Source organism: Accipiter gentilis, chromosome Z (genome assembly GCF_929443795.1).
Source record: "Accipiter gentilis chromosome Z, bAccGen1.1, whole genome shotgun sequence".
Taxonomy (NCBI): Eukaryota; Metazoa; Chordata; class Aves; order Accipitriformes; family Accipitridae; genus Astur; species Astur gentilis.
Window position 1 is genome coordinate 40,423 of NC_064919.1, and position 22,014 is coordinate 62,436.

The 22,014-nt window shown below is 66.0% G+C and overlaps 1 protein-coding gene across 1 annotated transcript in view; it reads left to right on the forward strand.

Annotated features, from left to right (window-relative positions):
* Positions 1-22,014, forward strand: part of RYR1 (ryanodine receptor 1) — a 79,841-nt gene that overhangs the window by 35,630 nt on the left and 22,197 nt on the right. Inside the window, 20 exon segments of the mRNA XM_049794597.1 lie at positions 12,917-13,103; positions 13,554-13,665; positions 13,754-13,874; positions 14,194-14,363; positions 15,129-15,349; positions 16,012-16,102; positions 16,194-16,334; positions 17,307-17,470; positions 17,550-17,628; positions 17,930-18,019; positions 18,362-18,502; positions 18,717-18,794; positions 18,891-18,966; positions 19,208-19,331; positions 19,719-19,834; positions 20,141-20,208; positions 20,699-20,820; positions 21,039-21,088; positions 21,194-21,254; positions 21,742-21,980. Of these exon segments, the coding sequence (XP_049650554.1) occupies positions 12,917-13,103; positions 13,554-13,665; positions 13,754-13,874; positions 14,194-14,363; positions 15,129-15,349; positions 16,012-16,102; positions 16,194-16,334; positions 17,307-17,470; positions 17,550-17,628; positions 17,930-18,019; positions 18,362-18,502; positions 18,717-18,794; positions 18,891-18,966; positions 19,208-19,331; positions 19,719-19,834; positions 20,141-20,208; positions 20,699-20,820; positions 21,039-21,088; positions 21,194-21,254; positions 21,742-21,980 (2,451 nt within the window).

The following is a 22,014-nucleotide window of genomic DNA, read 5'->3' on the forward strand; positions in this document are numbered from 1 at the left end:
CTTCACCTGGCACCCTGGGGGTCCCTGTGTCCCCATCCTGGCACCCTGGGGGTCCCTGTGCCCACTTACCTTCACCTGGAACCCTGGGGGTCCCTGTTCCCCCTTACCTTCACCTGGCACCCTGGGGGTCCCTGTGTCCCCATCCTGGCACCCTGGGGGTCCCTGTGCCCACTTACCTTCACCTGGCACCCTGGGGGTCCCTGTGTCCCCATCCTGGCACCCTGGGGGTCCCTGTGCCCACTTACCTTCACCTGGCACCCTGGGGGTCCCTGTGTCCCCATCCTGGCACCCTGGGGGTCCCTGTGCCCACTTACCTTCACCTGGCACCCTGGGGGTCCCTGTGTCCCCATCCTGGCACCCTGGGGGTCCCTGTGCCCACTTACCTTCACTTGGCACCCTGGGGGTCCCTGTGTCCCCATCCTGGCACCCTGGGCGTCCCTGTGCCCACTTACCTTCACCTGGCACCCTGGGGGTCCCTGTGTCCCCATCCAGGCACCCTGGGGGTCCCTGTGCCCACTTACCTTCACCTGGCACCCTGGGGGTCCCTGTGTCCCCATCCAGGCACCCTGGGGGTCCCTGTGACCCCTTACCTTCACCTGGCACCCTGGGGGTCCCTGTGTCCCCATCCTGGCACCCTGGGGGTTCCTGTGCCCACTTACCTTCACCTGGCACCCTGGGGGTCCCTGTGTCCCCATCCTGGCACCCTGGGGGTCCCTGTGCCCACTTACCTTCACCTGGCACCCTGGGGGTCCCTGTGTCCCCATCCTGGCACCCTGGGGGTCCCTGTGCCCACTTACCTTCACCTGGCACCCTGTGGGTCCCTGTGTCCCCATCCTGGCACCCTGGGGGTCCCTGTGCCCACTTACCTTCACCTGGCACCCTGGGGGTCCCTGTGCCCCCTTACCTTCACCTGGCACCCTGGGGGTCCCTGTGTCCCCATCCTGGCACCCAAGGGGTTCCTGTGCCCACTTACCTTCACCTGGCACCCTGGGGGTCCCTGTGTCCCCATCCTGGCACCCTGGGGGTCCCTGTGCCCACTTACCTTCACCTGGCACCCTGGGGGTCCCTGTGTCCCCATCCAGGCACCCTGGGGGTCCCTGTGACCCCTTACCTTCACCTGGCACCCTGGGGGTCCCTGTGTCCCCATCCAGGCACCCTGGGGGTCCCTGTGTCCCCATCCTGGCACCCTGGGGGTCCCTGTGCCCACTTACCTTCACCTGGCACCCTGGGGGTCCCTGTGTCCCCATCCAGGCACCCTGGGGGTCCCTGTGACCCCTTACCTTCACCTGGCACCCTGGGGGTCCCTGTGTCCCCATCCTGGCACCCTGGGGGTCCCTGTGCCCACTTACCTTCACCTGGCACCCTGGGGGTCCCTGTGTCCCCATCCTGGCACCCTGGGGGTCCCTGTGCCCACTTACCTTCACCTGGCACCCTGGGGGTCCCTGTGTCCCCATCCTGGCACCCTGGGGTTCCTGTGCCCACTTACCTTCACCTGGCACCCTGGGGGTCCCTGTGTCCCCATCCTGGCACCCTGGGGGTCCCTGTGCCCACTTACCTTCACCTGGCACCCTGGGGGTCCCTGTGTCCCCATCCAGGCACCCTGGGGGTCCCTGTGACCCCTTACCTTCACCTGGCACCCTGGGGGTCCCTGTGTCCCCATCCTGGCACCCTGGGGTTCCTGTGCCCACTTACCTTCACCTGGCACCCTGGGGGTCCCTGTGTCCCCATCCTGGCATCCTGGGGGTCCCTGTGCCCACTTACCTTCACCTGGCACCCTGGGGGTCCCTGTGTCCCCATCCTGGCACCCTGGGGGTCCCTGTGCCCACTTACCTTCACCTGGCACCCTGGGGGTCCCTGTGTCCCCATCCTGGCACCCTGGGGGTCCCTGTGCCCACTTACCTTCACCTGGCACCCTGGGGGTCCCTGTGTCCCCATCCTGGCACCCTGGGGGTCCCTGTGCCCACTTACCTTCACCTGGCACCCTGGGGGTCCCTGTGTCCCCATCCTGGCACCCTGGGGGTCCCTGTGCCCACTTACCTTCACCTGGCACCCTGGGGGTCCCTGTGTCCCCATCCTGGCACCCTGGGGGTCCCTGTGCCCACTTACCTTCACCTGGCACCCTGGGGGTCCCTGTGTCCCCATCCTGGCACCCTGGGGGTCCCTGTGCCCACTTACCTTCACCTGGCACCCTGGGGGTCCCTGTGTCCCCATCCTGGCACCCTGGGGTTCCTGTGCCCACTTACCTTCACCTGGCACCCTGGGGGTCCCTGTGTCCCCATCCTGGCACCCTGGGGGTCCCTGTGCCCACTTACCTTCACCTGGCACCCTGGGGGTCCCTGTGTCCCCATCCTGGCACCCTGGGGGTCCCTGTGCCCACTTACCTTCACCTGGCACCCTGGGGGTCCCTGTGTCCCCATCCTGGCACCCTGGGGGTCCCTGTGCCCACTTACCTTCACCTGGCACCCTGGGGGTCCCTGTGTCCCCATCCAGGCACCCTGGGGGTCCCTGTGACCCCTTACCTTCACCTGGCACCCTGGGGGTCCCTGTGTCCCCATCCTGGCATCCTGGGGGTCCCTGTGCCCACTTACCTTCACCTGGCACCCTGGGGGTCCCTGTGTCCCCATCCAGGCACCCTGGGGGTCCCTGTGCCCACTTACCTTCACCTGGCACCCTGGGGGTCCCTGTGTCCCCATCCTGGCACCCTGGGGGTCCCTGTGCCCACTTACCTTCACCTGGCACCCTGGGGGTCCCTGTGTCCCCATCCTGGCACCCTGGGGGTCCCTGTGCCCACTTACCTTCACCTGGCACCCTGGGGGTCCCTGTGTCCCCATCCTGGCACCCTGGGGGTCCCTGTGCCCACTTACCTTCACCTGGCACCCTGGGGGTCCCTGTGTCCCCATCCTGGCACCCTGGGCGTCCCTGTGCCCACTTACCTTCACCTGGCACCCTGGGGGTCCCTGTGTCCCCATCCAGGCACCCTGGGGGTCCCTGTGCCCACTTACCTTCACCTGGCACCCTGGGGGTCCCTGTGTCCCCATCCAGGCACCCTGGGGGTCCCTGTGACCCCTTACCTTCACCTGGCACCCTGGGGGTCCCTGTGTCCCCATCCTGGCACCCTGGGGGTTCATGTGCCCACTTAGCTTCACCTGGCACCCTGGGGGTCCCTGTGTCCCCATCCTGGCACCCTGGGGGTCCCTGTGCCCACTTACCTTCACCTGGCACCCTGGGGGTCCCTGTGTCCCCATCCTGGCACCCTGGGGGTCCCTGTGCCCACTTACCTTCACCTGGCACCCTGGGGGTCCCTGTGTCCCCATCCTGGCACCCTGGGGGTCCCTGTGCCCACTTACCTTCACCTGGAACCCTGGGGGTCCCTGTTCCCCCTTACCTTCACCTGGCACCCTGGGGGTCCCTGTGTCCCCATCCTGGCACCCTGGGGGTCCCTGTGCCCACTTACCTTCACCTGGCACCCTGGGGGTCCCTGTGTCCCCATCCTGGCACCCTGGGGGTCCCTGTGCCCACTTACCTTCACCTGGCACCCTGGGGGTCCCTGTGTCCCCATCCTGGCACCCTGGGGGTCCCTGTGCCCACTTACCTTCACCTGGCACCCTGGGGGTCCCTGTGTCCCCATCCTGGCACCCTGGGGGTCCCTGTGCCCACTTACCTTCACTTGGCACCCTGGGGGTCCCTGTGTCCCCATCCTGGCACCCTGGGCGTCCCTGTGCCCACTTACCTTCACCTGGCACCCTGGGGGTCCCTGTGTCCCCATCCAGGCACCCTGGGGGTCCCTGTGCCCACTTACCTTCACCTGGCACCCTGGGGGTCCCTGTGTCCCCATCCAGGCACCCTGGGGGTCCCTGTGACCCCTTACCTTCACCTGGCACCCTGGGGGTCCCTGTGTCCCCATCCTGGCACCCTGGGGGTTCCTGTGCCCACTTACCTTCACCTGGCACCCTGGGGGTCCCTGTGTCCCCATCCTGGCACCCTGGGGGTCCCTGTGCCCACTTACCTTCACCTGGCACCCTGGGGGTCCCTGTGTCCCCATCCTGGCACCCTGGGGGTCCCTGTGCCCACTTACCTTCACCTGGCACCCTGTGGGTCCCTGTGTCCCCATCCTGGCACCCTGGGGGTCCCTGTGCCCACTTACCTTCACCTGGCACCCTGGGGGTCCCTGTGCCCCCTTACCTTCACCTGGCACCCTGGGGGTCCCTGTGTCCCCATCCTGGCACCCAAGGGGTTCCTGTGCCCACTTACCTTCACCTGGCACCCTGGGGGTCCCTGTGTCCCCATCCTGGCACCCTGGGGGTCCCTGTGCCCACTTACCTTCACCTGGCACCCTGGGGGTCCCTGTGTCCCCATCCAGGCACCCTGGGGGTCCCTGTGACCCCTTACCTTCACCTGGCACCCTGGGGGTCCCTGTGTCCCCATCCAGGCACCCTGGGGGTCCCTGTGTCCCCATCCTGGCACCCTGGGGGTCCCTGTGCCCACTTACCTTCACCTGGCACCCTGGGGGTCCCTGTGTCCCCATCCAGGCACCCTGGGGGTCCCTGTGACCCCTTACCTTCACCTGGCACCCTGGGGGTCCCTGTGTCCCCATCCTGGCACCCTGGGGGTCCCTGTGCCCACTTACCTTCACCTGGCACCCTGGGGGTCCCTGTGTCCCCATCCTGGCACCCTGGGGGTCCCTGTGCCCACTTACCTTCACCTGGCACCCTGGGGGTCCCTGTGTCCCCATCCTGGCACCCTGGGGTTCCTGTGCCCACTTACCTTCACCTGGCACCCTGGGGGTCCCTGTGTCCCCATCCTGGCACCCTGGGGGTCCCTGTGCCCACTTACCTTCACCTGGCACCCTGGGGGTCCCTGTGTCCCCATCCAGGCACCCTGGGGGTCCCTGTGACCCCTTACCTTCACCTGGCACCCTGGGGGTCCCTGTGTCCCCATCCTGGCACCCTGGGGTTCCTGTGCCCACTTACCTTCACCTGGCACCCTGGGGGTCCCTGTGTCCCCATCCTGGCATCCTGGGGGTCCCTGTGCCCACTTACCTTCACCTGGCACCCTGGGGGTCCCTGTGTCCCCATCCTGGCACCCTGGGGGTCCCTGTGCCCACTTACCTTCACCTGGCACCCTGGGGGTCCCTGTGTCCCCATCCTGGCACCCTGGGGGTCCCTGTGCCCACTTACCTTCACCTGGCACCCTGGGGGTCCCTGTGTCCCCATCCTGGCACCCTGGGGGTCCCTGTGCCCACTTACCTTCACCTGGCACCCTGGGGGTCCCTGTGTCCCCATCCTGGCACCCTGGGGGTCCCTGTGCCCACTTACCTTCACCTGGCACCCTGGGGGTCCCTGTGTCCCCATCCTGGCACCCTGGGGGTCCCTGTGCCCACTTACCTTCACCTGGCACCCTGGGGGTCCCTGTGTCCCCATCCTGGCACCCTGGGGGTCCCTGTGCCCACTTACCTTCACCTGGCACCCTGGGGGTCCCTGTGTCCCCATCCTGGCACCCTGGGGGTCCCTGTGCCCACTTACCTTCACCTGGCACCCTGGGGGTCCCTGTGTCCCCATCCTGGCACCCTGGGGGTCCCTGTGCCCACTTACCTTCACCTGGCACCCTGGGGGTCCCTGTGTCCCCATCCTGGCACCCTGGGCGTCCCTGTGCCCACTTACCTTCACCTGGCACCTTGGGGGTCCCTGTGTCCCCATCCAGGCACCCTGGGGGTCCCTGTGCCCACTTACCCTCACCTGGCACCCTGGGGGTCCCTGTGTCCCCATCCAGGCACCCTGGGGGTCCCTGTGACCCCTTACCTTCACCTGGCACCCTGGGGGTCCCAGTGTCCCCATCCTGGCACCCTGGGGGTTCCTGTGCCCACTTACCTTCACCTGGCACCCTGGGGGTCCCTGTGACCCCTTACCTTCACCTGGCACCTTGGGGGTCCCTGTGTCCCCATCCTGGCACCCTGGGGTTCCTGTGCCCACTTACCTTCACCTGGCACCCTGGGGGTCCCTGTGTCCCCATCCAGGCACCCGGGGGGTCCCTGTGCCCACTTACCTTCACCTGGCACCCTGGGGGTCCCTGTGTCCCCATCCAGGCACCCTGGGGGTCCCTGTGACCCCTTAACTTCACCTGGCACCCTGCGGGTCCCTGTGTCCCCATCCTGGCATCCTGGGGTTCCTGTGCCCACTTACCTTCACCTGGCACCCTGGGGGTCCCTGTGTCCCCATCCTGGCACCCTGGGGGTCCCTGTGCCCACTTACCTTCACCTGGCACCCTGGGGGTCCCTGTGTCCCCATCCTGGCACCCTGGGGGTCCCTGTGCCCACTTACCTTCACCTGGCACCCTGGGGGTCCCTGTGTCCCCATCCTGGCACCCTGGGGGTCCCTGTGCCCACTTACCTTCACCTGGCACCCTGGGGGTCCCTGTGTCCCCATCCTGGCACCCTGGGGGTCCCTGTGACCCCTTACCTTCACCTGGCACCCTGGGGGTCCCTGTGTCCCCATCCTGGCACCCTGGGGTTCCTGTGCCCACTTACCTTCACCTGGCACCCTGGGGGTCCCTGTGTCCCCATCCTGGCATCCTGGGGGTCCCTGTGCCCACTTACCTTCACCTGGCACCCTGGGGGTCCCTGTGTCCCCATCCTGGCACCCTGGGGGTCCCTGTGCCCACTTACCTTCACCTGGCACCCTGGGGGTCCCTGTGTCCCCATCCTGGCACCCTGGGGGTCCCTGTGCCCACTTACCTTCACCTGGCACCCTGGGGGTCCCTGTGTCCCCATCCTGGCACCCTGGGGGTCCCTGTGCCCACTTACCTTCACCTGGCACCCTGGGGGTCCCTGTGTCCCCATCCTGGCACCCTGGGGGTCCCTGTGCCCACTTACCTTCACCTGGCACCCTGGGGGTCCCTGTGTCCCAACCCTGGCACCCTGGGGGTCCCTGTGCCCACTTACCTTCACCTGGCACCCTGGGGGTCCCTGTGTCCCCATCCTGGCACCCTGGGGGTCCCTGTGCCCACTTACCTTCACCTGGCACCCTGGGGGTCCCTGTGTCCCCATCCTGGCACCCTGGGGGTCCCTGTGCCCACTTACCTTCACCTGGCACCCTGGGGGTCCCTGTGTACCCATCCTGGCACCCTGGGCGTCCCTGTGCCCACTTACCTTCACCTGGCACCCTGGGGGTCCCTGTGTCCCCATCCAGGCACCCTGGGGGTCCCTGTGCCCACTTCCCTTCACCTGGCACCCTGGGGGTCCCTGTGTCCCCATCCAGGCACCCTGGGGGTCCCTGTGACCCCTTACCTTCACCTGGCACCCTGGGGGTCCCTGTGTCCCCATCCTGGCACCCTGGGGGTACCTGTGCCCACTTACCTTCACCTGGCACCCTGGGGGTCCCTGTGTCCCCATCCTGGCACCCTGGGGGTCCCTGTGCCCACTTACCTTCACCTGGCACCCTGGGGGTCCCTGTGCCCCCTTACCTTCACCTGGCACCCTGGGGGTCCCTGTGTCCCCATCCTGGCACCCTGGGGTTCCTGTGCCCACTTACCTTCACCTGGCACCCTGGGGGTCCCTGTGTCCCCATCCAGGCACCCTGGGGGTCCCTGTGCCCACTTACCTTCACCTGGCACCCTGGGGGTCCCTGTGTCCCCATCCAGGCACCCTGGGGGTCCCTGTGACCCCTTACCTTAACCTGGCACCCTGGGGGTCCCTGTGTCCCCATCCTGGCACCCTGGGGGTCCCTGTGCCCACTTACCTTCACCTGGCACCCTGGGGGTCCCTGTGTCCCCATCCTGGCACCCTGGAGGTCCCTGTGCCCACTTACCTTCACCTGGCACCCTGGGGGTCCCTGTGTCCCCATCCTGGCACCCTGGGGGTCCCTGTGCCCACTTACCTTCACCTGGCACCCTGGGGGTCCCTGTGTCCCCATCCTGGCACCCTGGGGGTCCCTGTGCCCACTTACCTTCACCTGGCACCCTGGGGGTCCCTGTGTCCCCATCCAGGCACCCTGGGGGTCCCTGTGACCCCTTACCTTCACCTGGCACCCTGGGGGTCCCTGTGTCCCCATCCTGGCACCCTGGGGTTCCTGTGCCCACTTACCTTCACCTGGCACCCTGGGGGTCCCTGTGTCCCCATCCTGGCATCCTGGGGGTCCCTGTGCCCACTTACCTTCACCTGGCACCCTGGGGGTCCCTGTGTCCCCATCCTGGCACCCTGGGGGTCCCTGTGCCCACTTACCTTCACCTGGCACCCTGGGGGTCCCTGTGTCCCCATCCTGGCACCCTGGGGGTCCCTGTGCCCACTTACCTTCACCTGGCACCCTGGGGGTCCCTGTGTCCCCATCCTGGCACCCTGGGGGTCCCTGTGCCCACTTACCTTCACCTGGCACCCTGGGGGTCCCTGTGTCCCCATCCTGGCACCCTGGGGGTCCCTGTGCCCACTTACCTTCACCTGGCACCCTGGGGGTCCCTGTGTCCCCATCCTGGCACCCTGGGGGTCCCTGTGCCCACTTACCTTCACCTGGCACCCTGGGGGTCCCTGTGTCCCCATCCTGGCACCCTGGGCGTCCCTGTGCCCACTTACCTTCACCTGGCACCCTGGGGGTCCCTGTGTCCCCATCCAGGCACCCTGGGGGTCCCTGTGCCCACTTACCTTCACCTGGCACCCTGGGGGTCCCTGTGTCCCCATCCAGGCACCCTGGGGGTCCCTGTGCCCACTTACCTTCACCTGGCACCCTGGGGGTCCCTGTGTCCCCATCCTGGCACCCTGGGGGTCCCTGTGCCCACTTACCTTCACCTGGCACCCTGGGGGTCCCTGTGTCCCCATCCTGGCACCCTGGGGGTCCCTGTGCCCACTTACCTTCACCTGGCACCCTGGGGGTCCCTGTGTCCCCATCCAGGCACCCTGGGGGTCCCTGTGCCCACTTACCTTCACCTGGCACCCTGGGGGTCCCTGTGTCCCCATCCAGGCACCCTGGGTGTCCCTGTGACCCCTTACCTTCACCTGGCACCCTGGGGGTCCCTGTGTCCCCATCCTGGCACCCTGGGGGTTCCTGTGCCCACTTACCTTCACCTGGCACCCTGGGGGTCCCTGTGTCCCCATCCAGGCACCCTGGGGGTCCCTGTGCCCACTTACCTTCACCTGGCACCCTGGGGGTCCCTGTGTCCCCATCCTGGCACCCTGGGGGTCCCTGTGCCCACTTACCTTCACCTGGCACCCTGGGGGTCCCTGTGTCCCCATCCTGGCACCCTGGGGGTCCCTGTGCCCACTTACCTTCACCTGGCACCCTGGGGGTCCCTGTGTCCCCATCCTGGCACCCTGGGGGTCCCTGTGCCCACTTACCTTCACCTGGCACCCTGGGGGTCCCTGTGTCCCCATCCTGGCACCCTGGGGGTCCCTGTGCCCACTTACCTTCACCTGGCACCCTGGGGGTCCCTGTGCCCCCTTACCTTCACCTGGCACCCTGGGGGTCCCTGTGTCCCCATCCTGGCACCCTGGGGTTCCTGTGCCCACTTACCTTCACCTGGCACCCTGGGGGTCCCTGTGTCCCCATCCTGGCATCCTGGGGGTCCCTGTGCCCACTTACCTTCACCTGGCACCCTGGGGGTCCCTGTGTCCCCATCCTGGCACCCTGGGGGTCCCTGTGCCCACTTACCTTCACCTGGCACCCTGGGGGTCCCTGTGTCCCCATCCTGGCACCCTGGGGGTCCCTGTGCCCACTTACCTTCACCTGGCACCCTGGGGGTCCCTGTGTCCCCATCCTGGCACCCTGGGGGTCCCTGTGCCCACTTACCTTCACCTGGCACCCTGGGGGTCCCTGTGTCCCCATCCTGGCACCCTGGGGGTCCCTGTGCCCACTTACCTTCACCTGGCACCCTGGGGGTCCCTGTGTCCCCATCCTGGCACCCTGGGGGTCCCTGTGCCCACTTACCTTCACCTGGCACCCTGGGGGTCCCTGTGTCCCCATCCAGGCATCCTGGGGGTCCCTGTGCCCACTTACCTTCACCTGGCACCCTGGGGGTCCCTGTGTCCCCATCCAGGCACCCTGGGGGTCCCTGTGACCCCTTACCTTCACCTGGCACCCTGGGGGTCCCTGTGTCCCCATCCTGGCACCCTGGGGGTTCCTGTGCCCACTTACCTTCACCTGGCACCCTGGGGGTCCCTGTGTCCCCATCCAGGCACCCTGGGGGTCCCTGTGCCCACTTACCTTCACCTGGCACCCTGGGGGTCCCTGTGTCCCCATCCTGGCACCCTGGGGGTCCCTGTGCCCACTTACCTTCACCTGGCACCCTGGGGGTCCCTGTGTCCCCATCCTGGAACCCTGGGGGTCCCTGTGCCCACTTACCTTCACCTGGCACCCTGGGGGTCCCTGTGTCCCCATCCAGGCACCCTGGGGGTCCCTGTGCCCACTTACCTTCACCTGGCACCCTGGGGGTCCCTGTGTCCCCATCCAGGCACCCTGGGGGTCCCTGTGACCACTTACCTTCACCTGGCACCCTGGGGGTCCCTGTGTCCCCATCCTGGCACCCTGGGGGTTCCTGTGCCCACTTACCTTCACCTGGCACCCTGGGGGTCCCTGTGTCCCCATCCAGGCACCCTGGGGGTCCCTGTGCCCACTTACCTTCACCTGGCACCCTGGGGGTCCCTGTGTCCCCATCCTGGCACCCTGGGGGTCCCTGTGCCCACTTACCTTCACCTGGCACCCTGGGGGTCCCTGTGTCCCCATCCAGGCACCCTGGGGGTCCCTGTGCCCACTTACCTTCACCTGGCACCCTGGGGGTCCCTGTGTCCCCATCCAGGCACCCTGGGGGTCCCTGTGACCCCTTACCTTCACCTGGCACCCTGGGGGTCCCTGTGTCCCCATCCTGGCACCCTGGGGGTTCCTGTGCCCACTTACCTTCACCTGGCACCCTGGGGGTCCCTGTGTCCCCATCCAGGCACCCTGGGGGTCCCTGTGCCCACTTACCTTCACCTGGAACCCTGGGGGTCCCTGTGTCCCCATCCTGGCACCCTGGGGGTCCCTGTGCCCACTTACCTTCACCTGGCACCCTGGGGGTCCCTGTGTCCCCATCCTGGCACCCTGGGGGTCCCTGTGCCCACTTACCTTCACCTGGCACCCTGGGGGTCCCTGTGTCCCCATCCAGGCACCCTGGGGGTCCCTGTGCCCACTTACCTTCACCTGGCACCCTGGGGGTCCCTGTGTCCCCATCCAGGCACCCTGGGGGTCCCTGTGACCCCTTACCTTCACCTGGCACCCTGGGGGTCCCTGTGTCCCCATCCTGGCACCCTGGGGGTTCCTGTGCCCACTTACCTTCACCTGGCACCCTGGGGGTCCCTGTGTCCCCATCCAGGCACCCTGGGGGTCCCTGTGCCCACTTACCTTCACCTGGCACCCTGGGGGTCCCTGTGTCCCCATCCTGGCACCCTGGGGGTCCCTGTGCCCACTTACCTTCACCTGGCACCCTGGGGGTCCCTGTGTCCCCATCCTGGCACCCTGGGGGTCCCTGTGCCCACTTACCTTCACCTGGCACCCTGGGGGTCCCTGTGTCCCCATCCAGGCACCCTGGGGGTCCCTGTGCCCACTTACCTTCACCTGGCACCCTGGGGGTCCCTGTGTCCCCATCCAGGCACCCTGGGGGTCCCTGTGACCCCTTACCTTCACCTGGCACCCTGGGGGTCCCTGTGTCCCCATCCTGGCACCCTGGGGGTTCCTGTGCCCACTTACCTTCACCTGGCACCCTGGGGGTCCCTGTGTCCCCATCCAGGCACCCTGGGGGTCCCTGTGCCCCCTTACCTTCACCTGGCACCCTGGGGGTCCCTGTGTCCCCATCCTGGCACCCTGGGGGTCCCTGTGCCCACTTACCTTCACCTGGCACCCTGGGGGTCCCTGTGTCCCCATCCAGGCACCCTGGGGGTCCCTGTGCCCACTTACCTTCACCTGGCACCCTGGGGGTCCCTGTGTCCCCATCCTGGCACCCTGGGGGTCCCTGTGCCCACTTACCTTCACCTGGCACCCTGGGGGTCCCTGTGTCCCCATCCTGGCACCCTGGGGGTCCCTGTGCCCACTTACCTTCACCTGGCACCCTGGGGGTCCCTGTGTCCCCATCCAGGCACCCTGGGGGTCCCTGTGCCCACTTACCTTCACCTGGCACCCTGGGGGTCCCTGTGTCCCCATCCAGGCACCCTGGGGGTCCCTGTGACCCCTTACCTTCACCTGGCACCCTGGGGGTCCCTGTGTCCCCATCCTGGCACCCTGGGGGTTCCTGTGCCCACTTACCTTCACCTGGCACCCTGGGGGTCCCTGTGTCCCCATCCAGGCACCCTGGGGGTCCCTGTGCCCACTTACCTTCACCTGGCACCCTGGGGGTCCCTGTGTCCCCATCCTGGCACCCTGGGGGTCCCTGTGCCCACTTACCTTCACCTGGCACCCTGGGGGTCCCTGTGTCCCCCATCCTGGCACCCTGGGGGTCCCTGTGCCCACTTACCTTCACCTGGCACCCTGGGGGTCCCTGTGTCCCCATCCAGGCACCCTGGGGGTCCCTGTGCCCACTTACCTTCACCTGGCACCCTGGGGGTCCCTGTGTCCCCATCCAGGCACCCTGGGGGTCCCTGTGCCCCCTTACCTTCACCTGGCACCCTGGGGGTCCCTGTGTCCCCATCCTGGCACCCTGGGGGTCCCTGTGCCCCCTTACCTTCACCTGGCACCCTGGGGGTCCCTGTGTCCCCATCCTGGCACCCTGGGGGTCCCTGTGCCCACTTACCTTCACCTGGCACCCTGGGGGTCCCTGTGTCCCCATGCAGGCACCCTGGGGGTCCCTGTGCCCACTTACCTTCACCTGGCACCCTGGGGGTCCCTGTGTCCCCATCCTGGCACCCTGGGGGTCCCTGCCCATCCCCGGGGGGTCCCTGGGGGTCCCTGTCAGCCCACTGGTGCCACAGGGGAGAGTGTGGAGGAGAACGCCAACGTGGTGGTGCGGCTGCTGATCCGACGACCCGAGTGCTTCGGGCCGGCGCTGCGTGGCGAGGGGGGCAGCGGGCTGCTGGCCGCCATCCAGGACGCCCTCCACATCGCCCAGGACCCTGCCCGCGACGGGCCCACCGGCAGGAGGGAGCGGCGGCGGGAGCCGTGCGTGGGATGGGGACGGGAGGGGATGGATGGGATGGGATGGGGTGGGATGGGATGGGATGCGATGGGAAGGGATGGGATGGGATGGGATGGGATGGGGTGGGATGGGATGGGATGGGATGGGATGGGATGAGATGGGATAGGGGCCAATGGGGTGGGCACGGCCAGGGGGATGGCTGAGGCTGCAATCACCCCCATCCACACCAACCCTGCAGGGATGCTGGGGGTGCCCATGATGCCCCCCATCCCCTGACCCCCCTGTCCCCATGCTGCAATGATGCTGGCGGTCCCCACGATGTCCCCCGCTTTCCCGTGCTACAGGAATGCTGGGGGTCCCCATGCCAGGGTGATGCCTGGCAGTCCCTCACCCTGGGGTCCCCATGCTGTTGGGATGCTGGGGGTCCCCGTGATGCCCCACCCCACCCCCTGACCCCCCCCTGTCCCCCACAGGTTTGGGGGCGAAGAGCCACCCGAGGAGAACCGGGTGCACTTGGGCAACGCCATCATGTCCTTCTACGCTGCCCTCATCGACCTGTTGGGTCGCTGTGCCCCCGAGATGCACGTAAGGAGCTGGGGTGGGGGACACACACAGGGGGGGAGGGCACAGCAGTTCCAGGCCCTGTGTGACCCCCCCCCATCTCAATCCACAGCTGATCCAAGCGGGCAAGGGGGAGGCTCTGCGGATCCGAGCCATCCTCCGCTCCCTCGTACCCCTCGAGGACCTGGTGGGCATCATCAGCCTCCCCCTGCAGATCCCTGCCCTTGGCAAAGGTGGGTGCCCACGGGGGACGACGACCACGGGGTGTTCAGACACATTGGGGGGACATGGGGGTGCCCAGCAAAACGGGGACTGTGGTGCTGGGGGGGATGACACCAGGCTTGGGGGGCAGACCGGGGTTCCCAGCCAGACTGGGGGGCATAGGTTTTGGGGGGGACAGGGGGATGCCCAGGAAGACTGGGGGGGCACCGGGGTGATCCAGGGGCAAGCAGCCCCCCTGGAGAAGCGGGGTGGGCGCAGGCAGGGCTGTGGGCAGGGGCACAGCCCCCCCCCAGCACTGCTGCCCCCCCCCCCCCCTCCCCCCAAATCCAGATGGCAATTTGGTGGAGCCGCGGATGGCGGCCAGCTTCGTGCCGGAGCACAAGGCGCCCATGGTGCTCTTCCTCGACCGCGTCTACGGTGTCGAGAGCCAGGAGTTCCTGCTGCACGTGCTGGAGGTGGGCTTCCTGCCCGACATGCGGGCAGCTGCCTCCCTCGACACGGTGAGACCCCCGGCCGCGGCCCCGACTAAACCCCTGGGGTGGGTCTGGGGTCCCCTTAAACCTGCCCGGCCCCATGGGATGGGTCTGGGGTCCTCCCCATCTGCCCTGTACTTATTGCAGCACCTGATTTAAGCGCTCAAGCGATCTGTACAAGATTCCGTTTATTTCGCTAAAGGGTCGAACTTACATATGTTTCAACAAGGACCTGGGAAGAACTAACGGCATCCAGCCCACACTCCTAACACCGGAGCGCGTATCTGGCTGGGCTGGGATGTTTGCGAGTCCTCAGAACAGTTAAAGATAAAAACATTCCGTACACACGCTGGTGACTGTCTCCAGCCACATCTTCCCAGGCGTACGCAAAGCCATCCTCCGACCTGACTTTGTAAAACTAGTTCTTCGAGGGCTTGGCACGACAAATTCTAACGCTCACTCTTGAAAACGAACGCCGGGCGTTCCGAGCTGCTCCCACACTCATGGGATGGATAGAGGGTCCCCACCTATCTGCCCTGCCTTTGTGGGATGGCTATGGGGTCCCCCAGATCTGCCCTATGCAATGGATATGGGGTCCCCCAACCTGCCCTGCCTTATGCGATGGATATTGAGTCCCCTAAACCTGCCCTGTGGGATGGATATGGGGTCCCCCAAATCTGCCCTGCCCCATGGCATCCCTTTCCCACTGGGTCCCTCTGTGGGGTGAGTGGGGGGGATCCCCCTGCCCCATGGGGTCCTGACACCCTCTGCCCAAACTGCCCCCGCCACCAGGCCACCTTCAGCACGACGGAGATGGCGCTGGCGCTGAACCGGTACCTGTGCCTGGCGGTGCTGCCGCTCATCACCAAGTGCGCCCCGCTCTTCGCCGGCACCGAGCACCGCGCCATCATGGTGGACTCCATGCTGCACACCATCTACCGCCTCTCCCGCGGCCGCTCCCTCACCAAGGCCCAGCGCGACGTCATCGAGGAGTGCCTCATGGCTCTCTGCCGGTGGGACCCCCAAAACCCCCGTCTCACCCCCACCTATCCCCCCAAGCCCCCTGATATCCCCCCAGACCCCGCATGCCTCTGCATCCCCCCTCAAACCCCCATAGCCCCGCTGAACCCATGTGTCACCCCCATAACCCTGCCTACCCCCCATACCCTGATATCCCCCCATACCCCCTGCAGCCCCCCATGCCCCCTATATCCCCTCTATATTGCTGTATGCCCCCATATCCCTTCTCTACCTCTGTGTACACCCTATATCCCCTCTACACCCCCCTATATCTCCTCTACACCCCTGCATACCCCTATATCCCCTCTACACCTTCTATATTCCTTCTATACTCCTTTATACCTCTTATTTTTGCTCTACGACGCCCTATATTCCCTCTGCGCCTCTCTACTCCCCCCTATATCCCCTCTATACCTCTACACCCGCTATATCCCCTCTATACCACTTCATACCTCCTATACTCCCTCTAACCAACCTATATCTTCTCTATACATCTGCATATGCCCCATAGCCTCTCTAACCCCCCTATATTCCTTCTATAACCCTGCATATCCCCTATATCCCCCCTACACCTCCCCATACCCCCTATGTCCCCTCTACACCCCCTCTGTACCCCCCTACACCTGCCCTATATCCTTCTATACCCCCCCCCCAGGTACATCCGTCCCTCCATGCTGCAGCATCTCCTCCGCCGTCTGGTCTTCGACGTCCCCATCCTCAACGAGTTTGCCAAGATGCCCCTCAAGGTGAGCTGTGGGGAGAGGGGTGATGCTGGGGGGGTCCCGGTGATGGGGATCCTCCCCCCACACACACTCTCCTCCACTGTGCCCCCCCCAGCTGCTGACGAACCACTATGAGCGGTGCTGGAAGTACTACTGCCTGCCCAGCGGCTGGCCCAACCAGGGGGTCAGCTCAGAGGAGGAGCTGCACCTCACCCGCAAGCTCTTCTGGGGCATCTTCGAGTCCCTGGCACATAAGGTCCGGGGGGAGGGAGGATGATGGCAGGGGGGTGGGGAGGAGGGAGGGAATGTGGGAATGGGGATATCAGGGGCTGGTGGGGATGGGGACATGGGGATGGGCATGATGGGGACATAGGGATGGGGACATGGGGATGGGGATGATGGGGACACGGGGGTGATGGGGACATGGGGATGGGGATGATGGGGGACACACGGATGGGGATGATGGGGACACGGGGATGACTGGGATGGGGACATGGGGATGGGGATAATGGGGACATGGGGATGATGGGGATGGGGACATGGGGATGGGGATGATGGGGACACAGGGGTGATGGGGACATGGGGATGGGGATGATGGGGGACACACGGATGGGGATGATGGGGACACGGGGATGACTGGGATGGGGACATGGGGATGGGGATAATGGGGACATGGGGATGATGGGGATGGGGACATGGGGATGGGGATGATGGGGACACAGGGGTGATGGGAATGGGGACATGGGGATGGAGATGATGGGGACATGGGGATGATGGGGATGGGGACATGGGGATGACTGGGATGGGGACATGGAGATGGGGATGATGGGGACACAGGGATGATGGGGACATGGGTATGGGCATGATGGGGACATGGGAATGATGGGACACAGGGATGGGGGGATGATGGGGACACAGGGATGGGGATGATGACAATGCAGGGATGGGGACAGGGTGGTGGGGACGATGGGGACACAGGGGGCTGGGTAGGATGGGGAAATGGGGATGGGGACATGGGGATGATGCGGGTGTGGGGATGGGGACATCACAGTGAGGACATGGGGATGATGAGAATGCAGGGACAGGGACTTGGGGGGATGAGTGGGATGGGGACACGGGGATGGGGACATGAGGATGGGGACACGGGTGCTGAGCAGGATGAAGACATGGGGATGGGGACACGAGGGGGCTGAGCAGGATGCGGACACCCCTTGTGCCCCCCACCCAGCGGTTCGATGCGGAGCTGTACAAGCTGGCCATGCCGTGCCTCTGCGCCATCGCTGGTGCCCTCCCCCCCGACTATGTGGACGCCAGCTACTCCTCCAAGACTGAGAAGAAGGCTTCTGTCGATGCTGAGGGCAACTTCGACCCCAAGCCTGTCGAGACCCTCAAGTAGGGTCCATACCAACACCCCCCCTGGCCCTGCCCTGCCTCGGTCCCACCCTGATCCCCCCATGTTGTCCCCCCCCAGTGTCATCATCCCCGAGAAGCTGGATGGCTTCATCAACAAGTATGCGGAGTACACCCATGAGAAGTGGGCTTTCGACAAGGTGGGGACCCCCCAGCCCCCCCTGCCAGCACCTGCCAGACACCCCCAGAATCTCCCTGGGGTCTCTGCATCTCCCCAGACCCCTGTGGTCCCCCTAGGACCCCTCCACCTGCATGATCCCCCCCCAAGGACCCCTCTTTGGCCCTTGTGGTCCCCCCCTATACCTGTGTGACCCCACTGTGCTCCTGGGACCCCCACCCCAAGTTCTTCCCGCTCCTCTGAGCATCCTGGACCCCCCACCCTTGCATGTCAGCCCCCTCCACTGTCCCAGAGCCGCCCATGATGTTTCTATCACTCGGCAGATCCAGAACAACTGGTCTTTTGGTGAGACGGTGGATGAAGAAGCCAAGACCCACCCCATGCTGCGACCCTACAAGACATTCTCTGAGAAGGTAATATGTGTGTCCCTTGCTGGGACCAGGCTGGGCCCCCCCCCCCAACCCCAGCTGGCCACCCCCAGCCGTGCCCAGATCCACCAACCCCATCCATCTCCCTCAACCTCATTGAGATCCCCCATCCCAGCCTGTCCCACCCCCAGCCCAGTCCTGACCCTCTAACCTCAACTGGACCACCCCACCCCCATCCAGACCCCTCAACTCTCTCTGAACGTCCCCCAAACCACATTTGACTTCCTGGCTCTGTCCAGACCCCCCAGCCCCATCTAGACCCTCCTTAGCCTTCCAGCTGGGGGGGCACCCAGGGGCACCCCATGAGCCCCACATCTGCCCCCGCAGGACAAGGAGATCTACCGGTGGCCCATCAAGGAGTCCCTGAAGGCTATGCTGGCCTGGGAGTGGATGGTGGAGAAGGCCCGTGAGGGCGAGGAGGACAAGGTGGAGAAGAAGAAGACCCGCAAGATCTCCCAGTCTGCCCAGGTAGGGTCTGGATGCCTAAGTCCGTCGTCCCCCCCCACCCACATTGGGAACCCCTGGGGCTCAATGAAGTCCATGAGATGGGGAAGGAGCACCTCAGTCACCTGGGCGTCAATGGGGTCCATGGGGTGGCAAAAGGGCACCCCAAATACATGGGGGGGACACAATGAGGTCCATAGGGTTGCCCCAACCCCATGGTGCCCGTGTACCCCCCCAGGCCACCTACGACCCCAGCCACGGCTACAGCCCCCAGCCCGTGGACCTGTCGGGGGTGACATTGTCCCGGGAGCTGCAGGTGAGTGTTCCCATGTGTGTGTCCCCCGCCATGCCACCCCCCCTCCCTCCCCACCAGCTCAGACCCCCTTCCCACCTCATCGTGTCCCCCCCCCAGGCCATGGCAGAGCAGTTGGCCGAGAACTACCACAACACCTGGGGACGCAAGAAGAAGCAGGAGCTGGAGGCCAAGGGTGAGCACCCCCCGTGTCCCCCCACCATATGGGCACCCCAGGGATCTGGGCAGACACCCACCCCCCCACCCCCCAAGTGGATGCACACCCATGGGTGCTGCCCCACCACCCTCCGTGGGTTGTCCTTCTCCCTGCATCCCCCACGGGTGCTGCCCCCATGGGTGGTCCTCTCCCCCTGCTTCCCCCCCATGGGTGGTCTTCTCTCCCCCACACCACCCATGGCTGCTGACGGGGGTTCCAGGGGGGGGCTCGCACCCCCTGCTCGTGCCCTACGACACCTTGACGGCCAAGGAGAAGGCACGGGACCGCGAGAAGGCGCAGGAGCTCCTCAAGTTCCTGCAGCTCAATGGCTACGCCGTCACCCGGTGGGTGGGGGGATGGGGGGGGGACCCAGGCATTTGGGGAGGGGGGCTGGGGACAAGGGGGCTGGGTGGTCTGGGTAGGGGTGGGTGTAGGGAAGAGGAGGTTTGGGGGGGCTGGAGGGTGCTGGGAGGGGGCTTTGGGGACATTGGAAGGGATTTGGGGGGGTAGCGGTGTGGGGGTCTGCAGCCCCCACCCCGCGCCCTGCTGGAGATGGGGGTCCGGGGGGGCACACAGTGGGGCTTGGGGTGCAGACATGAGGGTGGTGTTTTGGGGTGCAGGATGTGGGGGGTCTGGGGTTGCACTGCTGCCCCCCTCTCTCCCCCCGGTTGGGGGTTGGGTAGGATGGGGAGTTGGGGGTGTGAGGCCCCCCCTGACCCCCTCTGCCGCAGGGGGTTGAAGGACATGGAGCTGGACACATCCTCCATCGAGAAGCGCTTCGCCTACGGCTTCCTGCAGCAGCTGCTCAAGTGGATGGACATCTCCCAGGAGTTCATCGCCCACCTGGGTACGGCCCCAGGACCCCTCAAATCCCTTGGGAACCTCTCCTCCCTGAGCCTCCTGGGACCTTTCTGGTCCTCTCTTGAGACCCCCTTGGACCTCTTGAGACCCCCTTGAAACCCACTTGAGACCACCTTGGACCTATTTAAGACCCTCTCAAACCCTTTGAGACCCCCCCATATGCCCCTGGCATCTCTGGACCCCCCTTCCCAGTGCTGCCCCGGACTTCTCAGAGTTCCCTGGGACCCCCCACTTGCTTGTCCCCATGTCCCCCCACCGTGTGTCCCCTCCCTGACTGTCTGCCCCCCTCCAGAGGCGGTGGTGAGCAGTGGGCGGGTGGAGAAATCCCCCCATGAACAGGAGATCAAGTTCTTTGCCAAGGTCAGAGGGACCCCAAAGTGTGTGGGGGAGGAACCCAAAATGGGGGGGGGGGCACGTGTGTGGGGGATAGGGTGGCTTTGGCACAGAAACCCCATTAGCCCCCCCACTCCAGGGAGATGGGCAATGGGGTGTTTGGGGTCTCCTATAGGGTATTTGGGGTCCCCATGGGCTGTTTGGGGTCCCTTACTGCATGTTTGGGGTCTCTGTGGGGTGCATATGGTATGCGGGTGCTTGGGGTCCCCTTTTAGGGGTCCCCATAGGTTGTTTGGGGTCTCTATGGGGTGTTTCATGTCCCTATGGGGTGCATATGGTGTGGGGGTCCTTGGGGTCCCCCTAAAAGATCCTTGGGGTCCCCACAGGGTGTTGAGCTGTTCCTTGGAGGTCCCTATGGGGTATTTGGGGGTATGCATTGGGGTCCCTTATGGGGTGCTTGGGGGGTGCATTCCTTAGGGGGGGGAAGTCCCCCCTGACCCCCTTCTGTCCCCCCCAGATCCTGCTGCCCCTCATCAACCAGTATTTCCACAACCACTGCCTCTACTTCCTCTCCACCCCGGCCAAGGTGCTGGGCAGTGGTGGGCACGCTTCCAACAAGGAGAAGGAGATGATCACCAGGTGGGGGGCACCCCCGGACCCCCAACGATGGGGCACCCAGACCCCCAGCCCCTTGGGCAATGAGGGTGCCCCATCCCATCCCCACCCCCCCTCTTGGGGGGCTCATGGGGGTCCCCCTGTGCCTCATCCCCTGGCCGAGGGGATGTGGGGTCTACACTGTCCCCTCGCTGGGGGTCTTGGGGATCCCCACTGACCCCCCGTCCCCCATCCCCCATCAGCCTCTTCTGCAAGCTGGCCGCACTCGTCCGCCACCGTGTCTCGCTGTTCGGTAAGGGGACTTGGCGGGGGACCCCCACAGTGGGGTGCATGTGCAGGGGGGGTGGGGGGTGCCCTGGTGGCACCTGAGCCCCCCCATCCCTGTCCCCATCCGCAGGGACCGACGCACCAGCCGTGGTGAACTGCCTGCACATCCTCGCCCGCTCCCTGGATGCCAGGTGGGACGGAGTCCCAGTGCCACCATGGTGTTGTCCTTGTCCCCATGGTCCCCACAGTGTCCCAGTGCCACCATGGTGCTCTCCTTGTCCCCACCATCCCCACGGTGTCCCAGTGCCACCATGGTGCTCTCCTTGTCCCCACCATCCCCACGGTGTCCCAGTGCCACCACGGTGCTGTCCTTGTCCCCATGGTCCCCACAGTGTCCCAGTGCCACCACGGTGCTGTCCTTGTCCCCACCATCCCCACAGTGTCCCAGTGCCTCCATCCCTGTCCCTGCAGTGTCCCAGTGCCACCCTGATGTCATCCTTGTCCCCATGGTCCCCCCTGTCCCCGCTGTGCCCCCATGCCCATTTCTGTCCCCCAGTACCCAATGCCACCCTCATCCCAGCACTGCTGGGACAGCAGAGGTATCCCCAACACTGCCCACGCGTGTCCCCGGGGTGGTGGCCATGCCGGTGCTGAGTGTCCCATCGCTACCCCCCCCAGGACGGTCATGAAGTCGGGCCCTGAGATCGTCAAGGCAGGGCTGCGGTCCTTCTTCGAGAGCGCCTCTGAGGACATCGAGAAGATGGTGGAGAACCTCAAGCTGGGGAAGGTGACGCAGAGCCGCACACAGGTGAAGGGGGTGGCCCAAAACATCAACTACACCACGGTGGCCCTCCTGCCCGTCCTCACGTCCCTCTTCGAGCACGTGGCGCAGCATAACTTCGGGGACGACGTCATCCGTGAGCCTGCGGGGATGGGGGCGGACACCATGGG